The sequence below is a fragment of the Rutilus rutilus genome (assembly GCF_951802725.1).
Source record: "Rutilus rutilus genome assembly, chromosome: 14".
Taxonomy (NCBI): Eukaryota; Metazoa; Chordata; class Actinopteri; order Cypriniformes; family Leuciscidae; genus Rutilus; species Rutilus rutilus.
In genome coordinates this window covers 22,054,203-22,080,120 of record NC_140219.1, presented here as the reverse complement: position 1 = coordinate 22,080,120, position 25,918 = coordinate 22,054,203, and the positions used below count along the sequence as shown (strand labels likewise).

At 37.1% G+C, this 25,918-nt stretch overlaps 1 protein-coding gene across 3 annotated transcripts in view; it reads right to left on the bottom strand.

Moving 5' to 3' along the window:
* Positions 1–8,835: 8,835 nt before the first annotated feature.
* The window catches only part of pcdh11 (protocadherin 11), a 179,162-nt gene continuing 162,079 nt past the window's right edge, over positions 8,836–25,918 (bottom strand). For 2 of the 3 annotated variants that reach the window (XM_084430315.1, XM_084430316.1), the window contains exon 6: positions 8,836–9,689. In XM_084430315.1, coding sequence (XP_084286441.1) covers positions 9,298–9,689 — 392 coding nt within the window. In that variant the 3' untranslated portion in view covers positions 8,836–9,297. The remainder of the gene's footprint in view (positions 9,690–25,918) is intronic. The other variant, XM_084430317.1, reaches the window with a different exon arrangement.

Here is a 25,918-nt window from a genome sequence, read left to right as displayed (position 1 = left end):
AAAAGCTGTTTGTTGTTACCAATGTAGCATTAAAAAGACTTGCTTGAACACAATAAGTGTGTTTCTGAAACTCATTTTTATAATACATTATGTAGGGAAAACCACTGTTATGAATGTGACATTTTCACATTACAGATGTTAAGTGTCTAAACTAATGACTTTTGATATAAAACTTAAATAGTAATAGCAAATAATTACAAAACTCTAAATTATCCATGATCCACAGGAATACTCCAGACGGTCTTTTAAAATATACAACTTATATACATAAACACGCAATACAGCCAAATTGCTCCACGTCATTTATTTTTGTGGAAAGCCAGTGCAGGCCTGAGCGGCGGTCATATTTTGTACCGCCATGCGGTACATCTAGTTCTAAATGTGATCAACGTTTGCATAAGTTGATGTGTTGGGGAAGTTGGATATTAACATGCAACATTTCAATTATATTCTGCTGAAACAAAATGATTGAAATGAATGAAATGGCTTGAAAAAAGATTCGTTCATTTTGCTGAAAGAGACTCAAAGTCAGTAAAATGATCTGAACTTCCCATCACTATTACATATGTTCTGAATCTTCCACAGAAGATTTATGTATTCTTTTATATATATATATATATATATATATATATATATATATATATATATACATATATATATAGACCACTTATATTATTGATTGCTATCAGGATATGAAGAGAGTTTTAACCAGAGTAACAAAAAGTGATTATGAAAATAATTGCATACCCTACCTTTAAGGATTAAAGCTACAATGAAGAAACATTAATAAAACATTTGAGAGAGAAGGAGTGAATTGAATTCACTTGTAGAAACAACTGGTATTATCACAAACAAAATAAACAGTAACTTAGGAACTAATTTTATTAACTAATTTAAAGGGCTGGCACATGGGTTTGTGGGGCCCTAGACAAGATCATGGAAATTGGCCCCACTGGGGTAAAAATGTCATAACATTAAACCTACCACTGCAAACATGGCAAGCAGCTTATTTTTACAGAGAAAACACAGAACACTGCACATGGGTAGTTGAAAAATAACATGTCCACAAACTTTTTTCAACATTACATTTTATATCATATAAATATATTTATATTTTATAAAAATATATTATAGATTAATAAATATATTATTATCAGAAAAAAAGTATATAATTCGGACTGGTCAAATTTCAGTTAAACTTTAAGATTTGTATACATTTTTAGCTTTTAGAAATTCACTTAAATGGTGTGACATGAATTATTAAAAGTAAATCATGTTGCCATTAATAGTTTTTTTTTTTTTTTTTACACATGCTGATTACATAATTCATCATTGATGTAGTCAGCTACCCAACAACGAACACAAATATTAAATGCAGTTGCCTTAATTTATATGTATGTCCCTAGAAAAGTTCATAAATACATATGTCTTTTACTTGACATCTATGTAATGGTTCAGGAAATCCATCCATGATGTCAATCAGGATGCACTGCTGTATATAAACCTTCTCTTCTCTGGTTCCATTTTTTATATTAAGGCTTCAGAATCATATTTGCATGAATGTAATCATTTGACATTCAAGAAAATCAGGTCCTGTATCATTGTGAAAATGAAAATATCACTGAGATCTGACTTTAGTCACTAGTATATGCTTCTTTTTGTATGCGTCAAGCTAGATGAAAGTGTAATATTGATATGAGTCAGTATTGTCTGAAGGCAATAAAACACATCAATTTTTATCACCAGCTCAAAAGGAACCTCACCCTTTTCACTCGTACTGTACTGCTTGATCACCGAATCGGAGGGTTCGATTTGAAAATTCATTTAAATAGTTTTGAGCATACAAAGTTCAGAGTGGAGGTCTCTGAAGCAATCTCCTCAATTATGAATTATTCACCAGATATTATTCCAAAGGTCATCTTATAGTAATTAGTATCCTGCTGTTGACTAAACAGCCTCAAGGTACCTGATGGCCAGTTTAATTACAATTTAAAATGAGCATGCTGTTTGACACCCTCTATATGTTCAACCAGCGGCCTCTGCAGATGGCACTTTGAAAACGTAGTGCGTCTTCTCTAAAGAAACATATTTGCAAAGTTAACAAGTGTTCTTGAAGTCAGATACAAATGAACAGTAAGAAGGCGTGAGTTGCTTGCAAATGGCCTCTTCAATCAATTTCCTCTTTGGAGCATTGAGGCATTTTTTCAGCATCACAGTGGTCTGTTTGGTAGCGAATTGTATTTTCAGGTTTTTAGGGACAAATTACAAACGGCTTGCTCTGTGATTCAATAGTAACTTTATTACTTTGTCTCCGCACCAGTTTAAACTCTCGCTCGCTCTGTCTTCCTGTATTCGCTTCTGATTTAAAAAAACTATTGCTGGATTTAAACGCTGGGTCAACACGGCAATGAGACATAAGCCACACTGCTGCACTGCCTTCAGCAACCCACTTGAGCAAAAGGAAAAAGCTTTGAGCCGGAGATCTTCAGCGGTGATGTGATGACCCCATCTAGACGCCCTTGATGAGATACTCTCTCTGTACACATAAGCCCCCTCTCTGCAGACACAATGTCACCGCGTAGTAACCTCGAATCTAGCAACTCGTTTAGCTTCTGCGCTCAGATCGCTGCATCAGAGGAAACTCAGGTGGGCTTTAGCCACACAATCAGTGTGAGCCACAGTATAGTGCACTCACTATCTCTACAGGTAAAGAACAAAACGGACATATTGAAAGCGGTTGAAGTCTTCTAGTCCTCCGTTTGAACCGCTACAACTAAACTGGGTGGATTAGCTCTATGCTAGCCAGTCATGTTTCATTCATCTAATGAAATGGCCATGGGGAATAATGCTGGGAAAGTGTGGAAGGGCTCCCTGCATGTGTGACTGTAAGACCCCATCTATAACCTTTTGCCCATTACCTTTTATCATGTCTCCCCATGCATATCAGCCCATTGTCACAGCCGCTTAATGTCTCCACATGCGCTCTCTGGTTGCACACTCCAAAAAATGCCGTTTTTACACTAAGCACAGACACAATTGTTTAGAATCCCCTCTTATAGGGATGGTTCAACCAAAAATGAAAATCTGTCATCATTGACAAACCCTAATGTTTTTTTTTTTTTTTATATGTGGAAAAACATTTTTGTCCCTATTATTAAAGTCAATGGGACCCAAAACTGTCATGCTCCAAAACCGACATAGAGTGAAATAAATCAATTCACAAACTACAACAAATATGGCGACACAATCCTTAAATGCTAACTAATGTTAAACCTTATTGGTTCTTGTACTTCATTGGACCAAACTTAATGGTCCTTGATGTTTGTATCGCCATAATTGAGGTATTGTAGTCCTCTTTTTCTGTTGATAAATGTTAAAAAAAGATAATACGAGGTGGACCTTGACACCTTTAGACCTTAATGTTTGGGTCCTGTTGACTTATATTTTATGGACAAAAACAGTTCACTTATATCTGAGTGAACTGTCCCTTTAAAAGTAGCATTTGCATGCTGTTAAACTCTAATTCATTTCCCTCTACTCTCTCTGCATTGCAGTGTGGATGCCCAGTATTTTTTTTTTTTTTTGTGACTAACGAGGGAAAGGAAGGATAATTGAGCTCACCACTATATGAAAGCTCACACTCATATGCACATACGTGCTCGTCAAGCATTAAAAATGTAAAGCCAGCAGAAAAAGAGTGTAACTAGGCAGTTCAGCAAAATGTTCAGGAACTTGCAGTGCTGTAGGTAGACCCTTTTGCTCGGATAATCTTTATTCATTTGCTTTTTAAGGCTCTTTTCTTGCTCCCACCTCTGTCTTGGGCTTGGTCCAAAGCTGCAGTACTGGCACATTTGCAGAGCACATAATGGTGGTTATATGCCCAGACTCACCAATTATTCTTGAGTCCACCTAGGTGGCCTCTTCTCTTTCAAACTAAATTCTCTCAGGTGTGTTTCCGAAGCCCTCCTCCTACTGAATCAATGGCTCTAACGGCTGTATAACTGCTATTGTCTGTGCAGACGGACTTAATCATGAGTTCCCCCTGCCTTCCTTTTCCGCAAATAGACAGTGTTTCGTATGTATATTGCCCGCTTTCCCTAATGGAAGCCGGTCCATAACCGAACCACGTTTCTTTCTTCTTTTTTGTTAGCATTCTCCACCACCTGCAGTCTACATCAAGGCTTTTCTGTCCATAAGAGGAAAATAGGATTAAAGTGTTTTGAAATGATAGGACACACAACAGTGTCTAAAGATACACAATATTTAATGGTTCAAGAAAAAATTCAAGACAAGAAAAAACATTACAGCAAATGTAAATGAGCATTTTCTTTTTCTTTTCATTTCTTTTTCAGTATTTTACAGGGGTGTGATATCAAGATATACTTCAGTTGTTCAACAATGTTCATTTCTTGAATGCTGGCACGTGAAAGCTCGCCTCCAAAGAACGAAATAATTGTGAAATACAACAAATGATGTTTAAATTACAAGCAGATTTAATATATCAGCAGTTTTATATTCTTTTCAGGTTCTATACAAGATACATTAGTGTGTACATACATTATCCGGCCAGCTTTGTGCCAGTATACATACATGCACACACACACACAAACGCACGCGCACACATATAATAATATACAGTATGCATATGTTTTAAATACATTACAACAGAGATTGTCCTCATTTTCATGATTTTTGTCTTTTATCAACTATTTTCAGTAAGTATAAACCACTTTTCCTTTTGTTTACACATACGGTATGTATTTCCCAGGGTTAATGCTAAGTATATCTATGTACACTTTGCTCTTGTTTTTTTTTTTTATATATATATATATATTGTTTTATTTTATTTTTTTACTTTTTTTATTTTTTTTGTATGGTAATGATGAAAATGTATTTAATTTGTGTATTGACGGATGCGGAAAGTGTGTTGCCATTCTAATCCTTCATACTAACTATAACACAACCCGAGAGATATGACCATTTGACAGCACACAGATTCTGATTAGTGTCAGAACAAGGGTTTAGTGGTGCAGAACACAGTCAGCCAGCGAAGGTCAGCTGGAACACATGCAAATGAAGATGCCCAACTACTGAGATGATCTGCCATAATATTTTCCAGAAAAAAAAAAAACTAAAAAACTGAATTATTTCAGAGGAAAGAAACACCTCATTATCTAGGCTGCTTACATGATACATCAGGGAACCAACTTTTTAGAAAAGTACAAAAGTGCTAGAGGGGCGAATAACCATGCATATTGGAACTTTCTATGCATTTATTTATCAGTCACATATATTGTTGTTTTCATTCATTCTCGCACATTTTTTTTTGTCCTTGGCACTAATGTAGTTGTCCACTACTCGAAAATGTCCATTTCAGATTTCAGAAAATAAGTTCATACATTTTTAAAGTCAACATGAAATAGCATTTGCAAAACAGTTATTTTATTCTGTATTTGTGGTACATTTCTGATAGAAATGGACTATTCAAAAAAAACAAAAAAAAACAGACAGGGTTTAACTCTTTCCCCGCCATTGACTGTATTTTCCATGTTTTCAATGTTATACGGTAGGGGGCGCTATTACACATCTTCTGAAAGAGTACAGAGTCTCCTGATCAAAACGCATGCGAAGAAGATGTAGAAACAGTCAATATAATATGTAATCAACTGCATATGTAAAATAACGCGATGACATTAAACGGCATATAAATCAAAACTGCCTAATTTTACTAAATGAAATGTCGACCCAGGACGAGCTATAGGACTGTGTAGCTTTGGGAGTGAAAGCTTCACTCAATCTACTCCATCTGTGTTTTGATCATCGTTCTGAATATGATCTGGATGTAGTCTTACAAAAACGTGATTTTCTCTGCTTTTTGCTCAATGTTGCTTTTTTTATGAAGCTTATCCACATTCAAGTTTTTGTTTAAAAGCAGAGGCTTCTTTTGATATATTGTATGTTCAGATATTTATACAACAAAATATTCTGGGGGCCATGACATTTTTGTGAAAATGTAAAAAAAACGCTGGTGAGGAAATACTTTTTCATTTAATCATTCGGGATATGACTGGACCATGAAAGGTTTCTATCCCAGAATGATATTATATTACATGATATTATTCATAAAATTCTACAATCACTACGCAATAGACCTTATTCACAGCATTTTTTTTATTTTTAACGGGAATTAAAACGAGGCTGTGACGGATAGAGATACATCTCTTCAGTGGTCTGTACTGTTATTTAATGCTGTTTTTGGATTGTTCTGCTGACAAAACACTGCAAAAATATCTTTCCAAGAAATTCCAGGAGACAAAAAAACTCCATCTAGGAGCTTTATACAGCTTTTTATAGCAGATGCCATTGAAAACGGTAAGTCTATCCATCACAGCCTCACTTTCATGGCGCTGCTCTGAATAAGGTCTATAAATGAGTGTGTGCGTTCTCTCAGAATTCATAAAATTATTTCAACCTTGTACAATATGATACAAAAATGAATGAAATGAGCATAGCACGATCGCAAATCAAACAGCCGTGTTGCTGTCTCTACCTGTCTCTCACAAACCAGCTCTCTGTCAAGAGTAATATCAACTAAGACCGAATCATCCAGATTTTTCTACTACTTGATGTCGCTTTGAATTTTTCAAACCTTGTATGATACGATAGGCTACATGATATGTTTCTCTGTCTCACTGTCTCTGGGAGACGGCAAGAATTTATGTATTCTTTATCATTTATTCAGATTTGCCAGTGGAATGGAATATATATATTTTGAGTTATACAAGGAATATTTGTTAAATGAAACCACAATATTACGAACTTCTGGTTAAAGCACCGCCCACTTCCGGTATTATCCGAAAACAGTGTAAAATTGTAAGAGATACAGATATTGGCTCCTCTGCACACCCCGAGTAGATTAGTATTTTTTTCCATTAAAGAAAAATGTGTACAGATGAATTGTTCACAAAGACCCTGCAGGAACATGCATTTAAGACCGTATATAGGGTCAGTTTTGATTTCATGTTGACTTTAAGAATGTAAAACCACTAAAATGATGCAATTCTGAAAAGAAAGTAAATATTTTAATGTGTAATGAAACTCTAAAGCTCATTGTTTTTAGTTATTGGAAGCTCAAAAGACTTCCAAAAACTGATGATAATCTTTCAATAATATGCAACTAGGTGCTTTCTGTGGTGTGATGAATGAACACAGAAGCAGAGATTTTCAAACAGTGTTATGCAATACAAACACTACGGCTAATATTAGTATTTCATACCTTGTCTTTCGAGCTTCTCCAGATTTATTGTGTGGATTAGGAGAGTGCGAGTTGAGTCGCTGTCATTACACCGTCACTCAATACTCTTATCCCAGCAATACAGTCACAGCTAGCACCAAGGCACTGCTTCCTTCCATTGATAGAGTCCCACACTGCAATTATTCCTCTTAATCATGAGTGTTCGGCAGATTTTATACAGTTGTATAGGGAACATCTGCCGGAGTGATTGTCAGTTCTCTCACATCAACACACTCCAACACGTCTTCGCTGTGACACGTTTCTTGTCGCTGGCACGCACACTATTTCATAGTGAAGTAATTTTTTGGATCACTGACCCAAATATTTCTGTGTCATCAGTATATACTAAGGAGGACTGTTAGCGAATTAAATTTGTGCTGATTTCTCAATCCGCATAGCCTCTTTAAGGGATTACTTGATGTCTCTGTTTGAATATACTGAATGTTTTGACAAAAATGTGACACGATTGTAAGCAAACTTCTACTTCAATAAGCAGTCATCACATCCATACAATACACATCTACATCTTAAGGCTGTTTCTTTGACATCGTTATATATAAATCTCACAAACGTATTTTTTCGTAAGTTTTAAAAAGAAGTGCGTACCATTTAGCTAACGAGCAGTCGCATACGCACACACACGCACATACAAAAGGTAGCCAATTATACTATTATAGAGCAGCACTCGGCTTCTATAACGGTTACAGTGATTACTGATCAAAGTAATTATACTATTGGGAGATTCTTGTAATTGGTTCCATGGCACTTATTGTGGTGCATACATTATATATATCAAGAGGAAAACTTGATGTAAGGGTGCGAAAAAACAAAGGATGTCTTTTTAGCCGTGTCTGTGCCTCAGCTAATGAGATAATGTAGAAAATAAGCGGGTTTCTTATAATGGGAGAGAAAGGGTGTCAGGTGCATGGAAACTACCAACACGCTGAAAATCAGAGGAAGGCTCTAAGCTCACCAGGGAGAAAAGAGCTAACGTCAAAGTTTAACAAGAAAAAAGAGCCCTAATATATAAAAGTTTCTATGCGTTAACACCGAGCAAGACTAATTTTTGCAGAGAGGCTTGGCTGTATTTGTAGTCTTGACAGAGCAAGCAGCACATTAAGAGGCATGGAACTAGGTCTCAGTTTATTTAGCAGAATAAAACTGACTCAGAAATTCAGCTGGAAAACGACACACCTCACCGAAGCCGAAAGAAATACCAGGGTCACCGAGCGCTCACACATAACACTTAACCTTATTGACTACGCTTACATGCGTCGTAATATTCCCAAATGCGGTTCTTAACTCAGAGCCTAATTTTCATTGTTTTGTTTATGAGTGTGTTCATGTGCAAAGCACAAAGAAATAAGCACTGGCTTCGCCGTTAGTGAGCACCAATTAAACTCGCGAAGACCGCTAACTGCTGAAATGCAGACGTGCAAGGATACGGATTTATAATTAGACCAAGTAATGTTCAGAATATGCACACATTTTCTTTAAGTAACAAGAATATGACGCTTACATGAGTTTTTTTTTTTTTTTTTATATAGTGCAATTTCATAATTAAGTAGGAATATCGGTGTGCATGTAAACGTATGCAATGATTTCCTCCAGCAGTGTACACTTAAAAGTAATTTGCTGTCAAGTTGCATTCAAAATGTGCACAAAAAATGAAATAAAAATCTCGTCCCTTTTGATCAACAGTAAAGCTTAATTCATTTGCCACTAATCAGTCACTAAGACACATATTTAAACCACTTTTTTTTTTTTTTTTTTTTACTTGAGTAGCTACTTTGGTCTATATCTACCATTTGTCTACTGTACATGTTTCAGTTTCATTGAGGATCTTGAAAGCTACTGTCCTTTGCTTTAACTTCCCCTTCTGCCGTGTTTAAAAATATCACGTGTCAAGAAGCGTTTGACATATGCTAATAATCATCAGAACCCGTCAGCTTTTCGTTTTCAATCACTCTCATTATGCCGTGCTCCGAGGCCTACCCTCGCTTCTACAGCTGATGCTCGCGCAGGAAGGCTCCTCCGCTCGCGGACGTCTGAGGGCTGGACGTGGCAGAAAAGCTGGCTAGAGGGATGACCTTGATAGTATCCTCTTTCTTGCTGCAGTGTCTGTCAAGTGTGTTGTAGAATTGGGGCCGGTTGCTCCCTTTGTCCAGATCATCTTTGGGCACTGACCTGCCAAGAGTGTGACGCCCATCCGTATTGGTCCCCCGCGCCCAGCTTTGTTGAAAACCAAAGGAGGGCAGAGTGGCGGCGCCGGACGTCTGGAATTGGGTCAGCGCTGGCGGCATCCAGCAGCTGTCAGAATGACCCAGGATCAGACATTCCTGGGTACAGGTCTCCGAGGCTTCGGCGAGAGCCTTCTGCAGGTTGACTTCAATAGCTGTGGATGATGAAATGACAAATGCGAAGGCTCAGTCAAGAGGTGAACACAAGAAGACAAAATAAATCATACTTTCTCTTATTGCCAAGGCACTTGGAGACAATAAAAAATTGGCGCTATCAAAAGGTGACCTGTAAATGTCAGCTTCTGAGAGAAATGAAAGGCAGTGATAAATGTTTAATTCATCTCATAATGAGAAAAACAACACCAGTTCTTTTAATTTAAATGGTATTCCCATGGTCCTGAGTGTTTACCTACAATATGAACTGAATTCCCTGTAGCTTAATTAAATCTTAAAAATAGTCTCTGTTGTTTGTGTCTGAGATTGGCTTTTTACATATTAAAGAATTAATGAACTGCTATAAAACCATTGTTTATTTTAATCCTAGTCATCGTGGCACACCTCTCTTCTGCTGATGTCTCCCACTTAAATCAAGTCAATTAAGATAAATCAAACAGTAATGCAGCGATTCCTCCTCCTTCGCCTACTTGTTAACGCAGCTGACACGTACAGTACTAGGCTCGGCAAACGTCCTACAGTAGCTGTGAGGATCGGAATGTGATTCACTCAAAGGAAAGAGAACAGTAAACTACAGGACTCAAACTTTCTTATCTCATTAAACCTGCTCTGACATCACATGCAAGATGTGCCAAGGAAAAGGCCTCAGTATTGAGCCCCAGCCATAAAGCCTGTCAACTCTAATAATTAGAATGTAAAACAGTGCTCGCGGAGGCAGGCGGGAGCCCTACAGCGGCTGATGTATATCTTAACCCGCTAAGAAAAGGGCCTGAACATCACTGGTCCCCCCTTCAAGCTGTCATCTAGAAATTATTTCGCATATTTGCATAAGTAAAGGTGTTAGAAATAATTAAAAGCGACTAAGTCTGGTTCCCCTTGCACTACATGCTTAGGTTATTTTTTTACCACCAGGAGCCAATATAGTTTTCCAACAAATATCATGCAAAGGGAACTCAGATCTTACAGTTCTACAGTTCAGATCTTGCACTTTATCTTACAGTGCACTTGCATTTCCTTGGAATTGAACCCTTGACCTTGCCGTGTCTGGCTAGCAACATTATTTACTATACGTAGATATCGTAATATATCACTATACGTAAGCCATCCACCATATTTAATGCTGACTTTAAGAGTATCAAATGTGAACTTGAGAGCAGTATTGCAGATCTGTCTACACACCGAGAAAACAGTCAAAGCCGGTCCACTCAAGAGCAAGATGACTACGTATGTAACCATAGTTATTCCAACATGACATCATGACTTTGCGTAAACATACACGCCACTTTCAAGTCAAGTGGCGTGTTATCTATACGCATTTTGAGCTATCCGCGTGTATGTCCACGCCGTCATCTTCCGCGTGTATGTCTACGCCGTTAAATGTCCGAGCGAAACGAAGCAAAATGTAAATCTACATCTGGGGAGCGATATTTTTTTACTAGGATGGTAGGGGAAGACTCATAAATGGTATTAACCCCAGTGACGGGTAGGTTTAGGGACGGGGTTGGGGTAAGTCATATATATTTATATAGAGAGTAATGTAACGTTAAGTCAACGGCGTTGATAAACACGCTGAAAAGCGATTATGCGTGTTGATAGCACGCCAAAAATGGAAATACGAATTGGCGTGTCATACATACGCCATTTCATGAGATCAGTCTGGTTATTCTCATGTATGAATCTGTAATAGTCTTTAGCATCTGATTTTCACAGGATTTGGTTGATCATTAATGTTAGATAATTGTGCATAATGCAAAATAATACCGGGTAAAGCTCTTATAAATATTATTAATCATCAAAGATAACCTACAATAACTATCTATGATTCTTGGAACCATAGGCTGCATAATATTGCAATATTTTCAATGAAATCTCATGGATTTGTTAATGCCTGAGATGTTGACAGTTCAGAGATGGCAAACCTGTTGACATTTGTCTTCTCCTGTTGGAGAAGTAGAATGATGCATTTATGTATTTGACAGGAATTGCAGGATTTGAGCCACAGTAATGCTAATAAACATAAACATCTGTCAATAAATCCAAGAAATGTTAATTACAAATAAACAGTGTTCAGTGTTTAAGAAACACCAATAAAAACAGTTTACAGCCTCCCAGTGGAAAATAACATATGAATTGCCACTACAAGTCAGACAACCCCAACCTCCAGTGTGAAGCTTCATTTGGTGTCATTTCCAAGATGGAGGTGACCAATGAGCATACAGAGCTGGTTTATGTGGAATGTAAAAATACACTTGTGTATTCTGCTGCATGTATTGTATGAACATTTAATATGTAATAAATATACTATAACAATAGTTTGTGTATAAATAAATGTCTGTTTTACTTGTTCAATAACTAATAGATAGACAAGAATCCAGAGCTAAAGTCTGGAATAATGTTCCACTTTATTAAACATTCCAAAAGTTCACTTGAATGGAAACAGTCGGAACTTTAATTTATGATTTTGTCATGATTGGAAATATTCAACTGGGACATTCCCACCTCCGACTTCATCTTAAATGCAGCATTAATCCCCATACTGTACAGTTTGTTGTTGTTCTGTCTCTTCCGTTTCCTTTTCGACAGGGCAGTGTTGTTGCCTTGTGGACAAACTAAGGCGCATGAGCGATCTAAGCATACAGTATGCACGCACGGTTAGAAATATTTGGCTGCACATGTACAGTATGTGCATATTGTGCTCATGCTGATATTTGTGAAAAAAACGAAGTATATTGTGGGCTTTAGGCATTTTACTAGGTTTTGGAACAGAGCTGTAATATGCTTGTATTTTGCATGTCGGTTTGTTTAAATACCAGGGAACTGGACAGAATAGCACAAATATAGAAAGCTAGAAACAGAAAGAATGTAGAGAGAGAGAGAGAGAGAGAGAGATGTGGCCACATCCTCCCGGTCTTTACTCTGCTATAGTCTGCCTCAGAGCATCAGTGCATAAATCAGTGGAGCGGTAAACGTGTCACCTTTCAGAGGGTCACTAACTTCATTAAGGAAAAATGATGCCGCTCACTCACTCTCTGAGCAAGCAGAATGAGTCCTGGCCAGGTCGCTCTCGGAGGCTGCTGTAAATCACCCCAGAGCTGCTTTGGAAATTGGAGGTGTCTTTCAGAGCCATTGTTCTTTTGAGGGCTGAGCGCATCACGCCACGGTGGACAGATACTTGCGCAGGCAGACACATGTAGCGGCCCTAGCACAAGTCTGTAGCCACCTTTAGTGCATTTGCCCAGCAGGTCTATGTGTGTGTGCATGTGTGAAGTCAATCAGCACAAGCAGAGGAGAGTGTGTGTGCAATTACATTACGTGTAAAAGGTGTTTTGAAGCCACGCTGCGTGGCTTTCCAGCGTGCAGAGGCACAGCACGAGCTGACAGTGGCGCTATGTCAACAGCCAGGAGAGCTACTATTTTTCGCATGTGATATTTCACATTAAACGGCTCCAAAAATGTAGTCCGTATCAGTTTCTCCTCCACAGGGACTAGTACTGCTTGACTGATGTGGGTGACAGCGCTGAATGCTTTCGTCAGCCGGAGGCAGTGGCTCACTCTGATGCTGTTTAAGTGCTTTTTGTATTCAGGGGGTATCATTACTCTCCCGTCGAGCTTTTAAAAAAGAATCAGACCCCTTGTGCTCCGGTCTCCGCATACATAAATGCTTGTTGCAAAACCTTGCGTTTGGGGGTAAGAGACAGCATTTTTAATTTCTCCACAAAGATCTCCTGCAGATGATTGGGTGAAGTTGAATGCTGTGTGGGGTAAATTATATTTACATTCTTGCAAAACGTTCGCTTACAAATGCCAAGCCTATTTACTCTGAGAGTAATAGAGCTTCTAATAACGGCTCGCATTCAAAGCAAATTGTCTATAGATTGAAACATTTTGCAAAATGGCCACTGGTTATTGATTGAAGTCCCGGGCTGATTCACACCTGTAATTACAGCGGTGCGAACGCTTGAAAATGTTTTCAATCTTCCCCTGCAAACATTGTCTAACACTGTCGTCAGAGATTGGTAATCAGATTGCTCCCGTATGATGAACCTCAAAGGCCTCATCTTTTGTTCCATAACCTGAGCTTATTTTTCCCAACTAAAACAAAAGAAAAAAAAACTGAAAAGTAATTGTTACAGAGTTCGTTAAATGTGACATCTCACCATTTACACAGATACACCAGGTTGTACAACAATAAATGCTGTTGTGGAAAGGAAAAGGTAACAGTTAACATAAAATTAACAGACATGTTGCTGGGGTATAGTGACATAAAGGAACTGAAAGCACGGTATATGACAGTATGGGTCACTGGAAGTGCGATGAAACAGTGTTCACAGCACACGGACATGCTGAAGTCAGACAATAAGCACAAATGACAATTTCTGACAGGGCTGTTAAGCAAGGCAGCACAACCTGAATATATCTTGATGGGATTTACATCAAGGATGCCACAGAGATGATTACTCAAGTCATTATGTTAGCATGTGCAAACCCATTACTACCAATTAGAGAGCTAATTGCATAAATACAGAACATCATCGCTCCCTGCTCTCTCTCTCTCTCTCTCTCTCTCTCTCTCTCTCTCTCTCTCTATCCTGTCTAAACATTATCTGGTTGACTGTAGAGCTTAAGAAAACCAGGCTCTGTAGCACCTACATCACATTTCTGCGTGATGAACGAGATAATTCAGCCTTGATTTTTTTCAATTCAATAAACATAGAATGTTATTTCAAAAGTGCAATACAGGATTCAGTGTAACATTGCTTTTGGTGTCTGTTTTGAATTTTTCAATTTTTCAATTTTTTTTTTTAGTTGTGTTGAACAGCATAAATAAAAGTTTCATGAGAGATCATGGCAAAGGTTTAAAGGGATACTCCACTTTTTTTGGGAAATAGGCTCATTTTACAACTCCCCCAGAGTTAAACAGTTGAGTTTTACCGGTTTCGAATCCATTCAGCCGATCTCCGGGTCTGGGGGTCCCACTTTTAGCATAGCTTAGCATAATGAATTGAACCGGACAAGACCATTAGCATCTCTCTCAAAAAAATTAACACAGAGTTTCGATATTTTTCCTATTTAAAAATTGACTCTTCTGTAGTTACATCGTGTACTAAGACCGACGGAAAATGATAAGTTGCGATTTTTCTATATATATATACTTTTCTAGTGTAGTTCCTAGCCATATCAGCCTAGAAAATCGCAACTTTTCATTTTCCGTCTGTCATTTTTTTGAGAGAGGGTTCATTTCATTATGCTAAGCTATGCTAAAAGTGGGACCCTCAGACCCGGAGATCGGCTGAATGGATTCGAAAACGGTAAAACTCAACTGTTTAACTCTGGGGGAGTTGTAAAATGAGCCTATTTCCCAAAAAAGTGGAGTATCCCTTTAAGGGTGATGTTTTTTTTTTTTTTTATGCAAATGATCAAGTAATGAGTCTTCATGAAGTTCATTGAGTCAAAACATGCCCACCGAGGGGGCAGACTGTGGCATATTTGATCAAAGTTTAGTATCCTTTCAGCCATGTATGCAAATTGTACATGTATTTAATTGGTGCACTTGATATGAGCACAGTTAGAACCCTTGGGGACAAGAGAAGAACATGACAAGAGAGAATATGCATACTGAATTCAGGATATTATTACAGTTTAATCAGTTGACAACCTTAAAAAGACCTGGACTTTCTTGACCCATCCAAAAAAAAAGTTTCTGTGTGCATGCACCAGTGAAACTACTGCTATTTAGCATTTATCTTGTTTAATGTAGGTTATTTTCCATTACACGTTAGTTAGTAATACATTTACACATTAGTGTAATTAATAGTTAAAAATGAGCTAATTCATTTAAGAGAGTTTTGAACAAGATGTTTGTTGGAAACCAGAACTACTGCTAGAGAAAAAACACATTTGTGTGATTGACTCTAAACTGAGATTAACAAGCATCTCACGCTTCAGCAACAACCAACTCACCATCTGTGAAGGATAAAATATGGTCAGCGTCACAAATACACTTATTTGATTAGTGGACTAGAATTAGTGAACTTTAAATTAGATTTTGAATTCTAAATTTTCAATGTGGTCTCAGTCTCTGTATATGCGTGTAATACAGATTGAACAAAGGGCATAAACTTCAAACAAATCCCATGCTGTCAAACAAAATGAAATTTGAAAGATAATAATTGAGTTTGTAATTACATGGACTTTATCATTTTATTACACACCCACTCTGACTCCACATCTAGATTGGCAAATGGATGGTCATTAATAATAATGGAGCTATTTAACCCCATGGGTGTTTTACAAGGGGAAAGATGCCATTTTTCACTCAAGGGTTGGACAAAACCATCAGGTGAAATAAGAGGCCCACTTTTCATTCTCATGAATCAGGGAAAGGCCACTTACTCCAGGCTAGATGCATTTCATCACCAGCTCCACTCCAGCACCACTCTCGTATTTCATCGCTGCTTATGAGTGATTTACACTTTTACTTTTGCAGAGGAGATCCGTATGATTTCATGCTGCTCTTTGCTATTATATATTCATGAAGTCCCAAATGTACAAATGTACAGTGGGATGTAAAGTGTGACATGCATCGCAAAAATAAATTACAACTGGAGGCCAGGGGCATGCAACACTCCAGCGAATGCAATATGTTAAGGAAATTCCGGGCTCCGTGGAGCCATACAACATATTTTCCATATGGAGGTTTTCAGCATCTTTACGAGTCCTGCTTTCTGGATTAATCTTAATGATAACAATTTATAATGCATTTCGTTAACAAATTCAATTAAATTGGTAGCCAATGCACAATCCTATATGGAAACATTTCATGGAATTTATGTTGACTAATAATCTGTTAAGAATTACATAATGCAATAATTTAATATTATACAAAAAAAGTAATATACACACAAACTGTATGTGTGTGTGTGTGTGTATATATATATTAGGGCTGTGAAAAGATTAATCGCGATTAATCGCATCCAAAATAAGTTTCTGTTTACATAATATGTGTGTGTGTACTGTGTATAATTATTTTGTATATATAAATACACACACAATATTTGCATGTATATACTGTATATATTTATATATAATTTATATTACATATAAATATAAATGTTTTATATATAAATAAAGCTTTTTTTTATTAATATATACATGCAAGGGTGTGTATTTATATATACAAAATAATTATACACAGTACACACACATATATTATGTGAACACAAACTTTTATTTTGGATGCGATTAATCGCGATTAATCTTTTAACAGCCCTAATATCCATCTATCCATCTATCCATCTATCCATCTATACATATATACATCTATACATCTATACATATATACATATACTGTACATACAGTTTGTGTGTATATATATATTTTTATAATATTAAATTGCATTATGTAATTGTTATTCAGTGCAGTTACTGACTTGATTGAAAACTGAATAGTGACAAATAGAGAGTTGAGGAATTCTATACGTGCAGTATATAGTTTATGAAGAAAAATGCCCTTGTTGAGATTAAATGACTGATTGACAAACAGCATGACAGTTTCATCGGGAAGTTATAATTCACTATTGCACAGCTGAGTTGCTCTAGGGTCCAGCAGAAAAGTTTTTTTGAATAATGGCCCCCTGAATACATAAAGTACACATCCCACCATCTGTTAGTCGGCAGTAAAAAAAAAGAAAAACAAAAACTTCAGGGCAACACATGTGCAGTTTCCTGTATTTGAATAAAAATCTGGCACAGATGATTTCTCCTCATGAAAAAGCATCTTACAAAGGGAAGCATCAGCTTTATGCTTGGCAAATGTTCAGGCTTGTATCTTCTCAATTCGCTAGTTGTTTATAATCTTTCACACCTGCACAACAGACATCGCTTACAACACGAGCGTATTCACAGTGAGAGTGCTGTCATACAGATACATTAATCACAACAACTGTGACCTGTCTTTGTTACTGCGGATACTTAAAAGTGTTTTTCTATTTAATTCGACAATTATTATGTTTGCTTATACGTTGCATTCACAAAAATTGGTTGTGGAAGAACTAAGGCTTATACATTTTTGCTAAATAGTCTGAAATTATTTAATGTATTTAAACCATTTGTTTCAGCTTTTTAAACCACATCTAATTGCCTCAATCCTTATGAAATGAAAACCTCTGTGGCAGTATGAAGATGTGATATATTTCAAAATCTGTCTAGTATAAAATGTCTATTCTCTTAAAAGGGTGGAGTCGACTGACGGCATCTGAACACATTTTTTATTAAGGTGCATATTTCACAGTGCAGCTATAAAAAAAGTGGCCTTTCATTAATAGCAGTCACAATCATTAATTAATGATTGCAAATGTTCTTATGCTAAATGAATGTGCTTTTGTTCGAGTAAAACCAAGTCGAAAAATGAGTTGAAACACTATAAAGTTCTTATATAGGGCTAAGACAAAAAAGTATTTCGGCTTTTTATGCTTGTCAAACGTTAGTCGAACGTTAATGTGATAAACTACACCTGTGGTGAGTCTGCAATAGGACACCTGTGTGAACTTTAGCCGAACCGACTTCATACATCCACTAAAAATCATCTTGGGACCACTTGGTTAAAAGTAGTAGCTAAAATGGCTGGAAAAAGCCATCTTTTTAGTTTTTTTTTTTTTTTTTCGCAAAACCCACATGATTTTATATTTATCTGAGGAATGTGTGTGTGTGGAATAGTTACAGGAATGGTTCATCCAAAAAAGAATGTAACTACAGTTGAATATCATAACATTTAATATCTACAAGAACAACATTCGGTTGAGTAAATTATAATTTTTAAAGTGCATCTCTTTTAAGTGCTAAAATACCACCATTCGTTAAGATACCATTCAAGTACCATGAAATGAATACTTGAATACTTTAAATTATTTCATTTTGGGTTATACAAAAATATTAAGCAGCATACAACATAATTCAACATTCAACGTAATAATATTAAAAACATAATGATAATCAGAAATGTTTCTTGAGCAGCAAATCAGCATATTAGAAATATTTCTGAATAGGGATGTTAACGATTAATCAACGATCGATTAATTGTCGATAATACATTTAATCGATAAAACGTACCGATCATCGATTAAGCAGGTTCATGCACGTGCGTGCTGCTCAACCGTAAAACATGTATAGCGAGCATGCCGGAGTTATGTTTGGGACCATTTTACACCTTCATCATGACTATAAGTTTGCGTGTGCATTCGCAGCCTTTTGTTTTGTGCAAATGTAAGTTGTAATGTTGTGTTTATTTTGTGTAGGCCTAACGTATCTATATCTGATGTATCTCATATAGGATGCATTTGGTTAAGAGTTAATGTAGTAAAGCTTACGATTCTGACTTTATAACACGCAATTCTGACTTTATATCTCGCAATTCTGACTTTTTATCTCACAATTGCGAGTTTACATCTCGCAATTCTGACTTTATTTCTCAGAATTGCGAGATATAAAGTCAGAATTGCGTGAAATAAAGTCGCAATTGCGTGTTATAAAGTCAGAATTGCGTGAAATAAAGTCGCAATTGCGAGATATAAAGTCAGAATTGCGAGATATAAAGTCAGAATTGCGTGTTATAAAGTCAGAATTCTGACTTTTTTTCTCGCAATTGCGAGTTTATATCACGCAATTCTGACTTTATAACACGCAATTGCGAGTTTATATCTCGCAATTCTGACATCTTTTCTCAGAAATGTGAGATATAAAGTCCAATTCTAAGGGAAAAAAAGACAGACTTTTTTTTTTTTTTACCTCATAATAGTTTATATCTCACAATTCTGACTTTATAACACGCAATTGTGACTTTATATCGTGCAATTGTGACTTTATATCTCCCAATTGCGACTTTATTTCTCAGAATTGTGACTTTATATCTCGCAATTGCGACTTTATTTCCCAGAATTGCGACTTTATAACACGCATTTCTGACTTTATATCTCGCAATTGCGACTTTATTTCTCAGAATTGCGACTTTATTTCTCACAATTCTGACTTCATATCTCGCAATTGTGAGAAAAAAAGTCAGAATTGTGAGATAAAAAGTCGCAATTATTATGATTTATTTATTATTCATTGGCGGAAACAAGCTTCCATAGATCCTCTTCGGTTTCAGCGTGCATAGCTCAAACGGCAGACTATTGGACTGTCATATTACATAACATTATAAAGAGAACAATATTGTAATCAAATATTTTGTGAATTATTTGGGTTTAGTTGCCATAGTCGCGTTGCTCCAGAAATAGCGCGTCCACAACATGAGTAATTCTGAATGGCACGTTACTTAGTTCAAGTTCACTTGTGCATTCGCTTCATTTTGTGCAGATATAATTTGTAATATTATGTTTATTTTGTATATATCTGATTAATCTCATATAGGATGCGCTTCTTTGAGTTAAATAACGCGCTAGCAAAGTGCTCCAGTTTAACGGTATTCATTCAGCGCGCAGCTCAAGCAGCAATGTACGGTTAATAACAACTATGATTAGGACTGTCATATTACATAACATGAGAACACTGTTTTATTAAATCGTTGTGAACTCATTGGGTTTAGTTGCCATTTTCAGTGCGTTGTTCCAGGAAGAGCACGTCCACAACAGTCACATATTCCAAGCACGCATCTGAGGCGTTGGTGACACTTTTCATTAGTCGTTATATTTTATTATTAAATAATTAATTTAAATAAATGATCAATCACATTGAAACATTTTACAATCCTACTAGCCCTTTATTTAGATTAAAAACCATTCTCATTCATCTGGTGAGGAACATAGCGTTTTGTGCAGTATTTGGACACCCTGTCTGTTGGCCACATGCCACTGCAGCAGACTCATAATGCAGTGTTACGGCTAACGATTAATCGATTAATTGATTGTTAATTTAAACGACGATCGATCATGGGAATTTGTTCAAATTGACATCCCTATTTCTGAAGGATCATGTGAGTAATGATGCTGAAAATTCAGCTTTGCCATCACAGGAATAAATTTCATTTTAAAATATATTACCATAGAGAACAGTTAATTAAATAAATTCAGCCTTGGTGAGCAAAAGAGACTTCTTTCAAAATCTAACAGACGCCAAACTTATAAAGTATCAAACTTTTCTCCAAGTCTACTTCCTCTTTTCCTGATTCACACACGCGCCTCTCCATCCCACCTCACTCTCTTCTCTATCCATGCTGTGTTTGACCCAATGCAACGGAAAGTAATTGCGGGCAGAAAACAACATTTAATGATTACTTCATCCCCGAGTCCTGAGGAGAGAGAAGTCACAGGCAGGTAATTTCAACAAAAGAGGGAGACCTTTTTTTCTCCCGACACACCATTTTCAGACAACAAAGAATATTATTGACTTGGCTGAGATTAAAACAGCAAAACAAATAACAGTACAAAATCAGGGACAAAGTGACCACAGAAAGAGGTTGTCCCCCGAACACGGCGGGTCAAACTCTCTCCACTGTCTTTTCTTTTGTTAGCGTTGATTAAAAACAAGCAGGGGATAAAAGATTCCATTTGGTGTCTGATCTAGAAGTACAAAAATAAGTAAATCTTTATGCTGTCACTCACACACTCGAAGAATAAGATGCTGGTGTCCTATCTTTTCAAACATCCCTCTCTCTCCATGTGTTTAAAGTTGGGAATGAGAGGTAAAGGGAATTTAAGCTCTCTTTTTTTTTTTTTTTTGGAGGGGACAAAAGATTGGCCACGCTCTACTCCTCTAGTACTTGACTTTTCTTTTTCCTCTCCTGTGGACTGATGGTCTTGATTGTCTGGTGTTCATTATGTCTGGCGTGGTCCTACCTCTCCTCTCCTCTCGTGTGTTCAGACCTCTCATCCATTAGGAAGACACGAGAAGGGGGTGTTAGCATCAACACAATCAGCACTGCCCAAACACACAGCATGGGCTGAATAGAAGAGAGGTACAAACACCATAACAATCAGCAATCAGCACTGATCATGATAATAACATAGAGAGTGCTACAAGATCCATGCTGCGCTCTCCCTCCCTGCCAGGAGGACTTATTGTGTACATGGGCCAGTGTGTGAAGAGAAGCAATAAATTCAGCCACTATTTGAAATGTAAAAAACACTAATCCCCAAAAATAAATGGTGAACGTTCCAATGATGACTGTTTATGTATTTTTAACGCCCTATGATACACTAGATTGAGGTTTCCAGTCTTCAACTGTCCAATTTTGGTGAGCTCGTGCAAATTGTAGCCTCTTTTTCCTATTTGTAGTGGAGATGAGTGGTACCCGGTGGGGTCTTCTGCTGTTGTAGCCCATCCGCCTCAAGGTTGTGCGTGTTGTGGCTTCACAAATGCTTTGCTGCATACCTCGGTTGTAACGAGTGGTTATTTCAGTCAAAGTTGCTCTTCTATCAGCTTGAATCAGTCGGCCCATTCTCCTCTGACCTCTAGCATCAACAAGGCATTTTCGCCCACAGGACTGCCGCATACTGGATGTTTTTCCCTTTTCACACCATTCTTTGTAAACCCTAGAAATGGTTGTGCGTGAAAATCCCAGTAACTGAGCAGATTGTGAAATACTCAGACCGGCCCGTCTGGCACCAACAACCATGCCACGCTCAAAATTGCTTAAATCACCTTTCTTTCCCATTCTGACATTCAGTTTGGAGTTCAGGAGATTGTCTTGACCAGGACCACACCCCTAAATGCATTGAACCAACTGCCATGTGATTGGTTGATTAGATAATTGCATTAATGAGAAATTTAACAGGTGTTCCTAATAATCCTTTAGGTGAGTGTATAATGTGTAAGGGGAAGTGCATATTTCAGGTGCTGCAACTTTTATTTCACCATTTTAATGACATTTGCTATTTATGGTAAATGGTCCTGTGACTAATTAATTGTGTGGTGTGACAAATAAGTAAAAAAAAATAAAAAAAATAAAAAAATGATATTGAAGAATGAACAAAGGAGCACTGAAGATAGCAATGTGCTGAAACGTTTGCTTGCTGGTGTCTATTTGTTTTTAACTCACATGCACTTTGCACTTTTTGCACGATGCAATTTATAAAATAAAATAAATATTTTTTGAAGACTTTTCCAGTCTTGAGTGGATCAGTGTGCGGTTAGCCACCCTTTTTGTTCATTCTTCAATATACCATTTGCTCTACGCACCTGTAGTACAAGGACCTGCAGTACCAGGACTTTTTTCCTGTTTGGAGCGCTAGATATTTTTTCTAGTTTAAAAAAAACAAATATGCCATATCAATAGTTAAGAAATTGGTACATAATGATGAATTTCTTACAGGACCTGTCAAAAGTTTTTTTTTTTTTTTGAAAGAAGTCACTTTTGCTCACCAAGTCTGCATTTATTTAATCAAAAATACAATAAAAGTTAAAATAAATTAATAAAATACAAGTTTGATGATAATATTTTTGTTAGTGTTAGCATTATTATTACATTGAGACGTAGCTAAATTCTTCTGTACAACAGTAATATATTTCTGTCACAACTTCAAGTTAAACCAAACTTTTATTTTGATGGGTTGCTGTGAAGTGTTTTTTTTTTTTAAATGAAATGGTAAAGTGCTCATGAAGTGACTCTCAGAGCGGCTCTAGAAATGAAGTTCATGCATTTATGTCCTTATATAGTGAGGTGGCAGAGGCTGAAAACACAGCGAGCGTCTTTACCTGGTAAATAAAAACCAGCACGTCTGCGCCATTAATTTTTCACAGAGATACGCGGAACATGTAGGATTCATATTTAAATAGTATTTTTGCAGTATAATATTCACAGACACTAGTCTATATAACGATTCATTTTAAGTGTAACTGACCTGCTTTTTATCTATTCAGCAAAAATGTGACAAATTCCATGAAATTCGACGTTATACAGTAAATTCTGTTTTTTATGACTGGATTCTGCGATTCTGTCCGCGTTTTCCGCATCGCGGAAATCATAGGGCTTTGCTGTAGGTTGATTCTGCAGAGTTTCCCTGAAACGCTCCACCTGCCTAGATTTGCTACTGGATTTACGTATGTCTATTTATGCAGTAGCAGCATATCTTACATGTTCACTGCAGCGTGTCTGTGTATCTATTAGCAGTAGCAAGTCCACAGTTGCACTGCAGCAGCAATAATCAACAGCAGTGTAGCAGATCTAGTCCGGCAGGACCAAATACATTAACGTTGCCATATAAAGAGCATAATGCGCTTCAAGAAATGTATCTTATTTATGGGAAGATAAAACAGACCAGTATGTACCTCCACTCTGGATAAAAGCAAAGTGAAAGGCCGAATTTACATATGTGCAGAAATCTCAAAGTAAAGTGAAATGTTCAATGGGCAACACTTTTTGAAATGTAAAAGGAAGGAAACAATTTCTTTGGGGTAAAATATCCGCCTTGTATATGGAGCTGGTGCTCTTATGAAGAGATAACAAAGATGGATGAAGCAATATGTGTGAGAGATTACAGAAAGCTTTGGAGGCAAGGGCACACACAGAGCCATGCACTGCCTACTCGAAAACTCAGGCGCCATTCATATCAGTTTGTAAAGCTGGGATGTTCTCCATGGTGACTGATTTGAACTCCGTTACCATTGGTAGTCCTCAAAATATGTTTTTAGGCTTGCCAAGTACATCTGCAGATAGGCTTTAAGCTATTGGGTATTCTGTTAGGGCTGTTTTTGATGTGTTTACTACAATGCAACGTTGCTGTGGGGAAATATGATATCAAATAGGAGGAAAATAACATAAAAGATCCAAAACTGGTTTAGACGTCAAATTCATGCGTATTGGTTTTGTGTAGATGTATGGCCTATCTATCGCTTTCATACTGCAGCCATAGTAGCATCGTATACAGGAACACCAGTGGGCTTTTAACTTTTAACACACAATAGTCCATACCTTCAAATAAATTCCTTTGGGATGGGAGGGAATAAACTATGCCTCCGGATCTGCAATATATCTGCTAGTCACTTGTGATTTGTTCTTTTCCCCTCAGCAATATATTTTGGTAACTGCCTCTATGGTCAGGCAGATAGTGAGTACATGGCATCAAAGGTGGACCATCTTTCAAGCCTTTACTGGCAGGACAGAAGGCTAGCTGCCACGCTCGCTCCATTGTCTCGCAAAATAAATGGACCTGCAAATGATGGAATCGTTAACAATGGCGATCCGGAGAAGTGGGGGTGGTTAATTAGCTGTTAGGAATATTTAATAAACAACCTTCAGGGTCTCTTTGTTTCCATGATATATGCCTCAGAGTGATGCGCTTTCTATTCGACATCTGATTCAAAGAAGGTCCATGTCCAATTCTCTAAAAAAGAGCTAAGAATAACCTGAGTGCTGTGAGGGCGTCTGTTTGAGATGGTTTGTACATTTCCCAACATGGAGGAGATGTTGTCTACGTTATTAGGCATACGGTTTGATGGATTTGTGAATTATTTGCCATTGCTGCTGTAAGAAATGGAGAGCTGATGTTTTTTTTAGTGACTTACTTTGTGACAGTAGTCTGCTATTTATTAAAGATGGCCTGGGATACCTCAGGGGGTATGATGATTTCAATAAATCACATTTTCAAGTTCTTAAGCTGTTGTAAAATGTTAAACATTTTTGCTTCTCTCATTCTCTGCAAAAGAAAAGGAAATGATTTGTCTCACTTTCTTGTAAACAGAATAGCACACCCATCCCTGACCCCAACACTCCTTTAAGTCTCTACGCCTGCCTCTGCTCCGCATGGAAGAGAAAGTCTTTCAGGCATCAAGGGGACACACCATCAGTTTTGGAATATGTGCATATGTTGTGCCTTCGTCATTACCTCCATTGCTTTTTTCCGTAGTCCATGTTTAAGTCAGTAAGGTTTATAGTAAGTCCAACTAAAGGTCAATTGGCCTGGGAAACTTTCATAACTTTATGAGTAAATTCAGAGAACTTTGCACATTCACACAATTTACAAACATTTCGTAAACTTCAGATTTGATAGTTAAACATGCATGTTAATTCATTCAAAATTTGCATAATCCCGCCTCCATGAATATAACTATGTGAGTACAGGAATGTGGTGGGATCTTCTGGACTCCCTTTTCTGGTTTAGCTCCAGTATATTACATAAATGAAAAGAGACTATTTGGCCATATGCCCAAAATAATTCAATTTAAGTATTCTTGCAGACATACTACTGATGCTCAGAATAATAATTACTAATAACAA